We start from the raw sequence: 12,177 nt of genomic DNA, 5'->3' as shown, positions 1-12,177 counted from the left end.
GTGTGCAGCTGAGAGCGCTGATCTCTGCCGTGGACAAGTGGGGAACGCTTCAGCGTCCGGTGGAAGAACACATGCTTTATTCCATGGCATGTGTTCTCCTGAGCTGACAGGGGTAGGCACTGGTAAGCTATACTGTGAAACTTATCATCTTTTTTTGTCTGCTTCCTTTTGTCTGGATTTACTAGACCTGACTTTATTTGCCTCACTTGTACCCCCCTCTGCACACACAGACACTCAACTTCTTAAATCAATCTTAAATCAAAATCCATTTTCAATTATGATAGGTATTGGGGGAAATGTTAATCATAAATAACATAAAGAATGGGTGATGCTTTAAAGTTCAATCAAAGAAATTAATCAAACAACAAGGATGTCCAAAGCTGGGCCTGCAATCCTGAAAGCTTTGTCACCAGTGGTTCAGTATGAGAAAGGGGATGTGTGAGTTGCCAGATGGACTGAAAGTGCAATTGTGAACTGAAATAAGCTAGACAGAAGGCGCTCAGATCATGGAGAGACTTCAAAACCACAAAGAGTAAGCTACTTTATACTGATTACAGAAGAGGGCAAGGAGGCTGATTGGGCTCGATTGAGGGTGGGAGTTATGTTTTGGCTAAGTTTAGTGTGGATAAGAGCCCAGTTGATTTTTGCCCATACTGCAACATGCTGTGTACTCTTTCAGACTCAGCGCTAGATGCATTAAAAGCATGGAGGAGGCATGACGCATCGTACGAATGCGGCCTGGTAGTGGAAAACATTTTGCTGCTCATGTTTTTGTTATAGCAACATGAGTTTAGAGATGGGGTTAGAGTGAACAGCTGCGATTAAGTAAAAGAACAGTCTATTTTATCCTAAATACTTTAATGGGACAATGCAAGGGAGTGTTAAGATGACTCATAAATAAGAGCCACTTTTGCGACAGTTTTCTTTGCCATTAAAGTGAAATCGGTAGGGAGGAGCTCAATTAACATTAATAGCCTTCCATCACTAGTGTCCTCCATTTAATGAATGTTTTGTTTTGTTTCCCATGAAACGTCCATTTAATGAGATGACGTCAAGTCAGACAAAATGAAGTGATGTGTTCTGCCTTGGTAGAGCCTGGGAATTTGACCACACCCCAGCAGCCTGCCTGAAAATCAAAAGTATCTCCTGAGGTCACCTAGACACGAAATTGCCTTGGCATCTGCCGAGAGACCAAGAGCAGCGTTCAGCCTCTCTGGCTTTGTTCCCTATAGTGCCCTACTAGTCTGTATTTTACTCTACTTAATCAATTTGACCATTGACAGAAATGATGTACCCAACAATTAAATGCTGGAGGTATATACTGTATACGTATATAAATTGGACAGGAGGATTTATGTCTGCATGTGACCCATTCCAGTATACTGCCCCATCCTGTTGGTTAGGATGTTTAGGGAGCAACAGGTATCGGGAGCATAACAAACCACTCCAGCTTCCTCCTTACATCATGGTAGAGACAGTCGACCAGTGGCATATACAAGGTAACTCAATATTGTCATTAGTTTGTTTGTCAATTACATGGGTGTAATGTTCAGGGATTCAATTGCTCTTGGCCATGTGGTATACGTATGTGTATGGCCCACATTATTAGACAGGCCTTGTGGTATCGACACTGGTAGACCTGACATTTCTCTTAGAGGGTTAATAACTGATTATCACCGATGAGGTGTTTTTACTGTCCACCTAGGAGAGCTGCTTCTTGTAGGGTGTTAATAACTGATTATCACAGATGAGGTGTTTTTTTTGTCCACATTGGAGAGCTGCTTCTTGTAGGTTGAGGACTCAGTGCTTACTTTGTGACTGATCATCAAAATGATCCACGTATGCCATTTATCACCTGGGAGGCCTTGAGTATGGATAATTTACCATCACAACAACAATGAGGGTTTGTTAGCCCCTCACAGCTTATAGATGTGATAGAGAAATCTCTTATGTGACCTCAGCCCATTGCAACCTGTAATGTCTCATTGTTCACTAAGCTTGAAGGCTGAGGAGTTCATGTAATACATTAAAGCAGTAAGTCAATAGGCTTGTTTTATCGTGAAGGTTACTTGAGTTATAATGCAATCATGTAGAATAGTTCCTCTCCAAATTTTGACAGATGCTAATCAATCAGAACTTTCATTTACCTTGGAGGAGGTTTATTGACATAATATAGACTGACAAAGGTGATTATTACACAAACATGTTCATTCTATTGGTTCACATAAACGCAGACTATTTCAAACCTGAGAGTAACACCTTTGCTGAAGGTTATGTAATGTTTTCTCACTTATTTATTGCTAAACCCAAAATAATTAACATTAGCTCCATATTGTTCATTTCCTATCCGCCTTCTGAGGTTTTCAATTGCTTCCTGCTGTGTCTGTTAATTAAAAAACACACCCTTCCTGTATACAGGGATATAGAACAACATTTGGCTCTCTTTTGCGTACAGTTTCAGAGTCACTGCCAAATTACATACTACTCAAGGACAGGGTGCATAGCTAAGCATTTTATTGATGCTTAAAACGTGAGGAATGTTTCAAAATTAAATCATGTCAGGTTTACATCTGATGTCATTTTGAATTGCATCTTTTTCTGTCTGTTATTTTATTGAATGCATTGAAGGAATTAAATGACACACCTGAGCTGTTAACAACATGCTTCAATGACTGTGAGATACAAAAACATAAAGCAAGAAAAAACATGCTTATTTATGCATCATTTAAAGGTCCAGAAATTTAAATGGTTTCCCTTGACAGCGCAGGTCCTTAGAATAGAGTAGAATATTTCTACACAGATCTGTTATTCTTTTCCAGTGACCATTTCAACATCTTAGATTGGTTTCTGCCGCAGCTGGAAGACTTTTACCGGGAAAAGCCCCCGCTGCTTGGAGCAAGAGCACGCTTCTAAAAATAGAGCGGAATTCCCTCAACAACAGCGCCTTGGTACATGACAAGGTCACGTTGCACGGTATTTGATCACCCCTCCACACACACATGGACACCCACACCCCCCACACACTCACTTTCTTCCTTTTTCTCCCTGAGGGACAACATTGACTACCTGTGAGATACATGTATTACCTGAACTGTAGTGTGTCCATGATGCTACATCCCACTAAGAAATGATGTGTGGGTGTTAAGTAACTATGTAGACATGCTGAGCATCATAGGGACTCTGGTGTTATTATCTCCCAGCTGAGCCCTGTCCTTTTCTGCACTGCATTCATATTGAAGAGGCAGGGACAGGATGCTTTTTCCTATTTGTGGTCGTTTAAGGGGGTTCCATTTCTAATTGCCCACCAAATCCATGTCCATTTTGTAAGCATTGGTGGGATTTTGATTTAAAAATAATTATAGAAATATATCTTGCTGCTTTTATGCCAATTTCCAATTGATTTAATGATCTACTGATAATGTTTTGAGTTGTTAACATCAGGATTTAAAGGATTATTTTCAGTTGTGAGGACATGCATTTAAGTAGATAACTGTTATTTGTATTTAGCCATTAAGTCTTGGCTGTGTCCCCATTATATCTTCTAGATTTCTGTTAATTTTTGGCTGCTTTAATAGGTTCTCCTTTTTGAATTGTAACACTTTCAATCCAAACACACCCTCAATACTTCTCTGCTTTCAGCCTCTGTGTGAAGATATAATCCTAACCTAACCTAATCCTATTGCTTGTTCATCACTACAAACAACTATAGGCCTACATTTGTGATGAATTTGATATGATCCTTGTTTACATGATGCAGATATGTATTTTTTTGTATTGTCAAGTGCGTAGTTTCTGATGCGAGTTGCTGCTTTGTGCATGTTCTCCTTGTGGCGGGGGAGATAAGAGGCTTTGTGTGGGCCTTTGAACTGCTGAGCATCAATGGCTTCTCTCCCTGACCCGCCCCCCTCTCTCCACCACCACCTCCACCACCAACCCCTTCCATTAATTTACACATTCCCCCTTCAGACTGACCAGCATTACTCCCCCTCTCCACACCACTGGTCAACAACATCACCTGCAAGGGGATACTGTGAGGACTGGTGATTGAGATTTAATTTTTCACCACTTGCTGAAAAACAAGAGGTTTTCCCTCCTAGGATTCAGTGTCAACTGCCTCCAGGACTCTGCCGGGTGCCTGTTGCTTTGGGGTCTGTACACACCACCTTCCCACAGTAACACGCCCCCAACCACAGTCCACACACCTCCATCCACATCCCCAACCCACACCACCCCACCCCATGCCCCGGCATCACCGCCCCCCATTTGCATGGCAGCTCTTAACAAGCTGGACTGCCCTTTCTTCAGCATGAATCCTCATTATCACTCTCAAAGGGAAGACCAGTCCTGCGTCTAACGAGAGTCCGTGTCAGGGGGGGAAAGGACCACCGTCCACTGTCTGGATCCTGTCTCTCCAAGCTTATTCATTTTTATTTATCACCCATTTACTAAAGAGAACCATACCTCCAACTGTTGCCAAGATTGCTCTTAAGTTCTTTCCTGCTTCCAAGACAACGGAGTGTATTGACAGCCTGTGTAAATAAGGTAAGAACACCCTTACAATCTTTTATCTTATGTATAGGAAGTGTTGCAGTATTGTTTTTTCAAAGTGTGGGTGACTAGATGTATGTAAACTGTATAGTGTGGCACTTTGAACACATTAGAACAGTTTAAAATGCATTAACCAATATGAGGCACTATGCCAGTTGAATATGAAACTTTAGAACAGTTTTAAATGCATTAATCAATAAGAGGCACTATAAGCCAGTTGAAACTCTACATATACTGTCAGGGTTATATATTCACCAAAATTTGAGAATCATAAGTATGCATGCGTGTGTGTGTGTATGTGTGTGTGTGTGTGTGTGTGTGTGTGTGCGTGTGTGTATGTTGTTTCAGTATTTGGAAATGGTTGACTGCACATAGAAGACTATGCATGCCTTTGTGTTTCGGCAAACTTGTGCAAACAGGAGATACCATGCCAGATTGGGATAGTATCCTAGAAACTGTTTGAGCAACCATTTCAAAACCAGCGCTCTAGCTTCAAAGTTATCAGCATGGCCGCCATGTTCTGAGAGCCTCCTGCCCTGCTTCTCAGCGGCATCACGGCCCCCTTGTCATTCACACTCTCATTGCTGTGGCTACACATGCTGTATAGCTTCGGGTCATTACCTTTTTCACCATACATTTCTTATTAGATCTATTTTCAGCACCCGTGCCTGTTACTTACCGCTGTTATTCACAAATGTAGTTTTTGTTTGCTGGTCATTAAAGTCATCCATCACATATAAGCTTTTAGAAGATCGCACTGAGTGATGTCCATAGCATCATATATCAGCAAATAAATTGGTGTCACAGGATAATGACCCCATTATGACTAGCAATGTTTACCTCTTCCAGGACACATGCTATCTTACTGTTGTTTAAATTCATATCTGGCAGTGTAAGCAGTGGCCACTAATCTATAGAGGTGATGTTTTATCATGACCACACTCGGCACTGTTTTCTGATAAACATGAAAACAAGACTCAAATGCTTCCTCCCTGTTGTTCTCTCTATCCTCTTCCTTCCCTCCTTCTTTCCCTCCCTCCCTTTCTCATTTTTTATTGTGTTTCTCTTTTTCCCCTGGGAGGCACCAAATTAAAGCAGATCAGAGGAGCTCATCTGCTCCTGACAGGGTCCTTCCATCTCCCTAACTGCTGTGCGTCGCAGTCCAGAACATGACCACAGATGCTCCTTTATACGCACAACAGCAGCAGCAGCCCTGCTTCAGAGATGCTCACAGACAAAACTATTACCTTCCCGGTCTTGAAGCATTTGTGTGTTCTTTGAATACAAAGAATAGAATAATCTGTTTACAGATCAACATATAATTCAAATACATCAAACAGATCAATTGAAATATGCAACAAAAATACTTCTGCAACTGAATTGATAACTGAAGTAAGTAAGTAAGTAAGTAGGTTATATACTGGGCTGTTTTTAATTTTTGAGGAGGGAGGAGGTGCTTGCTTTTGAGAAAAACCTTCACCTTCCCCAGCGTGGTCTTTGTCTCTCTCGCTCTCTCTCTCTTTCTCTCTCTGTCTCTCTTGCTCTCTCTCTCCCTCGCTCCTGTGCATCATAACATTCTATTTACAAATTAATAGGTTTTCCAAAATCACATTCTTAGCATCACTTCCAGGCAATGTCATACCTCATTGCCTCGTGTGCTACTTTCATAACATTTCTCCAATGTTTTGTCATTTTCTTTCTTTAACAGGCCACTTCAATACTTTGTGAATTCACTAGAAATGGCTGTTTCTCATTCATGCTAACATATCTATGCGACAGCGACAAGGTTGTCTGTGCTCCTGTCATATCTGATCCCCTTATGCTGGCTGCGTTGCTCCTCAGTGTGGCCACCCAGTGGTGGTAGGCTTTCCATGCAAACCATGTCTGAGGAACAGGTGTGTGTGTGTGTGTGTGTGTGTGTGTGTGTTTGTGATGGGGGTATGTCCTGTCTGCATAAATTATGCAGATGGAGAGTGCGTTACATAAGAACTTCAGGTTTGATTACCTACAGGATTTCTAAAAATGCCAAACCCTCTTCTCTTCGAGGGAAAAAAAAATCACAGACGTGTGTAATAGAAAGGTCCGTACAAAATAATCATTGTGCTTTCAGGTCTTGTTCCCTCGATGCCCAAATGCTTCCCAAAAGACATTAGGAGCAAAAGTGTGCATCTTGCATTACTCATCGTATTAGTGACTTTGGTGAGAACTATAGTCTCAGCAGGACTCTGCTTCCTTCGATCTTTAATGTTAATTGTTGATGTTGGTACTTGTAAATGCAGTGTTCATGCAGCCATTCAAGCATTGCAGTCAATCAACTTTTGAATAAGAAGCTACTCCAGATTAGAGCCTTTTTCCCCAGTCTTTCCTCTTTTCTCCCTCCTTCCCTCTCTCTCTCTCTCTTTCACTCATTCTTTTCCTCTACGTCTGTGGGATCAGGAAATTAACAATTTATATGGTTGTAAGGGATGTTGCTTCCAAACCACGAAACAAATGATACTTCATACTGTCCAGGTGCTTATAGAGGCAGCAGCCAGAGCCTAATTACTTAATGAAAATGATCAAGTTTCCCCGACGGCTGTGCCCCAGATCTGACACAAAAACACCCCTTGACCTATTATGACACTGACCACTGGCTTTAATGACACAGAGATGTGCCACATCCAAATATAGCTCCGCATTCTACTTGTCCACTACCCTGAAGCCATCATCTCTTTGTCCTCACCCATAAAGACGTGGATAGTTGCTTTTCTCCCTGCTCTATTCAAGCAGTATGCACAGTGCTTCTGCAGATTTCGCCGGGCTCTCATTTTGATGTGAAACACACAGGGAATAACAAGCTCACTGATATTGACTGGATGGCGACATGGTCAAAATACGGTAAATTAAAAAGGAAAATTTGAAAAATGTTTTGTTTTCATACTCTTTAAGTGTGTTTATCGTGTTTTTTTTGTCCCTTCTTTCACAGGCGTACAGCGGTGGGGATGGATCATGATGTTTGTCAGTTTTAAGCTTATGACACTGAGGATGCCACTTGAACAAATGCAGAGCATCTTCTCCATAAGGAGGACAACCTTGGTAGGCCATCACTATAAGGAAGGATTCCATCTTATTTAACAAGCTACATCTTCCCCAGCCCTTCTATCCTTACAACTTATCATCTGCCAGGTGATAGCCCATATGTTTGATACTGAACTGATAACTGATTACTTTTTACGTATCACTAACAACTGATATGGGAAAATGTTGAAATTATTTCGCTTCTAGAAGTTCATAAACTTTACATCCCCTTACTCACTCAGCCACTGCAACCAGGCTGTTCCCTGCGGTTGGGGGGTTCATTCACGTAAGTAGTGGTGGTTTATTTTCAGATGAAGGCGGTGTTCCCTGTAACTACTCTGTGACGTGATGAGGCTGGTCCTGGTCAAACCTACCAATGAAACGCGCTGCCTAGACTCAACTGGGGCTGCACGCAGCGAAGGGGTGCCGGATCAGTGCAACACGGAGCTGCAGTCAGTGCCCGACGCAGGTGTTGAGGGGATGCAGCATCACTGCTCGGGAGTTGGGAACCAGGCACCCACTCAGGAGCTGACGGGCGCGCAGAGCAGTGCAACTCCACCTTCTCAGGCAGGGCTGAGTCAAGTCGCCCCAGCATGCAGTTTGCCGCCACCACCTCCAACGCACAAACAGCGGATCTCCACCTCAAAACACAGTCAAAAGGAATTGCCCAGCCCTCTAACCCAGGAAACCTGTCACACAGCTGAATTGCAACGGGGCGGTTCGCCAGCGGCTAAAAGTCACGGAGATCACCACAGACATTCAGAGCAGGTCAGCAGATTGCACCATCACCACCACACCTCCTGGAGTCGGCAACAAGGTCTGGTAACCACTGGAGAGCCACAGGCGGAGCTACCAGTTTATCAGGACACGTATGGGAGATCGCCCGAAGAGGGAAACTCCAGTTTCCAACGCCATCCACTGCGGTGCGCCCACAATTCCCCTGAGCTGCACTCTCGAAGTCAGGCTAGAGGAGATCAGTGGCAGAAAACTGCGAATTGCCAACAGGAGCACCACGCGTGCCACTGCAGAAGGGAGCATCACCAGCTGTTGCAGCAACAGCAGCAGCACCACCACCACCACAACCATTACAAGCTACATCAACAGAGCGCGCCCTGTTCCTCGGCCGCAACAAACTCTCCAAGTCTCGGTAAATGTCGGGTGAGTGACGGGAGCCAGCAAGTAGTTTTGTTTCAGGCGGGAGACGCGCCACCGGCTCCGCTGCAGGTTCAGCAGCAGCGGCTGGTTGGAAGCAGTCATCCAAACTGCTGCGCCAATGGATCGCGGGAGCTGAGCAGACACCAGCACTTTTCTCTGCCGCAGCAACAACAGTATCAGCAGCCTGACTCTCATTCACACTGGCATCACCCCTGTGACAGTGACTGCCGGAGAACTGGTGAACATTATCCGTCTTGTCCGCGACATTGCCACCAGTCCGCCGCCTGTTCTCACAACAGATGCCCGGGAGTAACGAACCCATCTGCAGGAAGTAGCAGCAGAAGCGGCCGGCCTCACTCCACCGACAGTCGGTTGTGGTTGGAAAACCACCTGCGAGAGGAGACGCAGAGTAGCAGAGGACCGAAGGTAAATGAAAATTCCATACGCCCTGCCAGTTGTATATCTAAACCTAACACAGTCATTTAATTTGCATTGCACATGTCGCCTGGTTAAATACGTGCCATTTGTAATAGCACTGAAAGCTGCGTGTTAGTTCCTTTAAAGTTTGCGATTAACAGGTAGCTAATGGAAAGACTGCGGAGCCTGATGCGTGTAGGCTTTTTAGTGAGCATCGCCTGTTACTGCCATTTCGAAACATAACTGTAATAATTTTTCGGCCATGTAATGTGTATAAATTGAAGAAATGTGTGAAGCCACAAGAATAATCGTGCGACACCACTGCATATGTCAGGTTGAATGTAAAGCTCATATCGTCTGGAAATTTCAACAGGCTGCGTTGTTCCTGTATAATGGCGCTTGTCTCCACTGAAATGCATCGCATCTCCACTCCTGTTTACTTATGTTTTACCGTTCATTCATCGGCTCGATTTTCATTTACGTCGTTTAAGATGATCAGTCTAGCTTATACGGGAGCTCAGGGAAGATGAGCTGTTGTATATCTACCATTCATTAATTACCCGGTTGTTCTTCCAGAATGAGGACCTGAATGAACTGAGATTGTCTTTGGCACTAGGTTGTATTTAGTGCTGTTAAAACATGGGCTACATTATCCCACTGGATGTAAGCTGTCTTTTCTCTCTAATTAAAGTAATTATTCGTGAGGAGATGATAGCTGAAAAGCCAGAAAGGCAGTTAAAAGAAAAAGTATAGGGTAAGTGTCGGATGGTGACAGGGGCATGTGTCTAACTTCTGTCGAAAACAAAATTAGCCTGTTATACATTCCTCCTGGGTTCGTGTAGGTGGCACCGTCATGTCATCGTCTGAGTAATGTTGTAATGTAACACTAATCTAATGTGCTTTTCTAAGTATCAGACCTATGTTTATTCTCCAGGTTGAAATGAAGGCCTACATATGGGCGGAGATATTTGGTTGTTTTGAAACCTAATTTTGTCGGGGTTGTGTGATTGGGATGCACTGTTTCATTGCTAACCCTGATAACTAGTGTATCCCTAAACTGCTTTTATGCAGTTGGGCATATTTGTGTCTTTCATCTTCCACTGTAACTCTCACCAGGGATTCAATTGATATTTGTAATGTGTGTGTGTGTGTGGTGGTGGTGGTGGGGGGCTCTCTGGTTTCAGCCAGGGTTGCCATGGTCTCCCACATGTGTGTGCATTGATCAGCATCAGTGACATGCAAAATATTTTCTACATATGAAAGCCTACAATTTAATACAAAAATCATGCACGTGTTACTTTAAAGAATCATTGAAACAATAAGGAGACCAATAGTTGATATCATCTCTGTGGTAGTGTGCAAAGCTACAGCTGATGACAATAAAACTGTAAGTACTCTCCTGTGTATCAGTATCAAATATTGGAATGGTGGTGTTAAGCTCCCAATAAAGGAGAGAGCATTAATAGAAAGGAATTCATATGAATAGATCAGTCTTTTTAATAATTAAATAAAATGGAATTCATTGACGTTCTACAAAATTCAAATGTACACAGACTACCTTGCATTATCTTGTCATGGTGTGGGCTAAATTGTGCTGTTGTTATAGTTGATACTGTTGTTATAGTTGATGCTGTTATATAGTTTGACAGTTAAGCTTCAACTGGAGCTTGCCAGCTAGCCTACTGCAACATACAGGGGTGCACGTTCCTATGTTGTTCTATGTGTTCAGGGTATGGTGAGTTGTCCTTTAATTCCTACCGTGTCATAGCCGTAGAATAGAAATGTTTAATTTAATTCATTTCAATTCAATTTTATTTATATAGCGCCAAAACAATACAATTGTCTCAAAGCGCTTTACAGAGCCCAGAGCCTGTACCCTGAATTCAATGCATAATGTTTGGCTGAAGGTGTATTCATGCTTTCACTCCTCCTAATGTCAGCAAGAATCTTATGTTAGCGATTGGTAGCCTGTGTGTTACACGTCAATGCCCCAGTGTAGTTTCCTCCGAATTACTGTATTTGTCCACCATCACTGTGTGTCTTATGTGAATCACTGACTAGAATTCCTCTGCCCTCTGCGCCTGTATCCTCTGTCTGAATGAACAGCACTATTGCTAAAGCGAAGCCTTGACCACGCAACATTGATGTCAGAACTGGGATTAGCAACTCCTGGAGGAAAGGAGGAATGGCATTCAAACAAGATCTGACAGAAGGACCGGCTAGGATTTGAGATCCACTGTTGCTAAGCTATATTCCAAAAGCCTTAAAAGGGCTAGTTCTGGTCGTGTCACTTCCCTGGAAGCTGTGCAAAAGAGCATCCAGCCCTGGAACACGAGGGACCAGCTGGACACCTCTACCACTGAAAGCAGCCTGGTGAGGAAGGAGCAAAGCTCCTGGCCCAGCACCTTGATGGGTCTGCTGCTGCCGGCGTCCAAAATCCATCTGGGTGCTGAGGCTATGGCACCCATGCTACAGCATAGAAAGCCAGCTACAGATCTCCTTGTCATTCCTGCTGTCTAGAGGGGACTGAATACTGTCCTGTATGCCGCCCTTTGAATGTGAATGCATGTCTTCTGCATCGTTACTGCTGACCAGACAGGTCTTCGCATTGTTCCTGCCAATCAGATGTGTCTTTGCATTGTTCCGACTGTCTGGAGGGACTGCTACTCCGTCAGTTGGCAGCCAAGGGTTTCCGGGGTCTGCCGGCAGGGGAGGTCGTATCGTTACAGCCACGCAGCCGGGGCTACTGACGCCGGGGGTTTTTCTTTATTGCTGCCTCTGGCCGTAAGAGGCTGCAGCATTGCCATGACAGCCTATGGTCTACCGTATGGTTGATGATAGCGGAGACTCTCTGTGCAGCCACCACAGACTCAGGGGCTCCGTGTTCCTGCTGCTCTGCATAGGGTCCTCTCTGCCGCTGTGTTCGCCAGGAGGCGGCTATACCCTGCCACTGCGTTCTAGCCTGAACGTTTTCAGAGACAGTTGCTCCTGATGGGACTG

The 12,177-nt window shown here is 43.8% G+C and overlaps 1 protein-coding gene across 1 annotated transcript in view; it reads left to right on the top strand.

Annotated features, from left to right (window-relative positions):
- Positions 1 to 7,953: 7,953 nt before the first annotated feature.
- LOC308382945 (small conductance calcium-activated potassium channel protein 2-like) overlaps positions 7,954 to 12,177 on the top strand; it is a gene marked incomplete at both ends in the record, with an annotated part of 51,798 nt that continues 47,574 nt past the window's right edge. The window contains one exon of the mRNA XM_080860497.1: positions 7,954 to 9,186. Coding sequence (XP_080716623.1) covers positions 7,954 to 9,186 — 1,233 coding nt within the window. The remainder of the gene's footprint in view (positions 9,187 to 12,177) is intronic.

The sequence above is a fragment of the Sprattus sprattus genome, assembly GCF_963457725.1.
Source record: "Sprattus sprattus genome assembly, chromosome: 2".
Taxonomy (NCBI): domain Eukaryota; kingdom Metazoa; phylum Chordata; class Actinopteri; order Clupeiformes; family Clupeidae; genus Sprattus; species Sprattus sprattus.
This window is presented reverse-complemented; position numbering and strand designations above follow the sequence as displayed.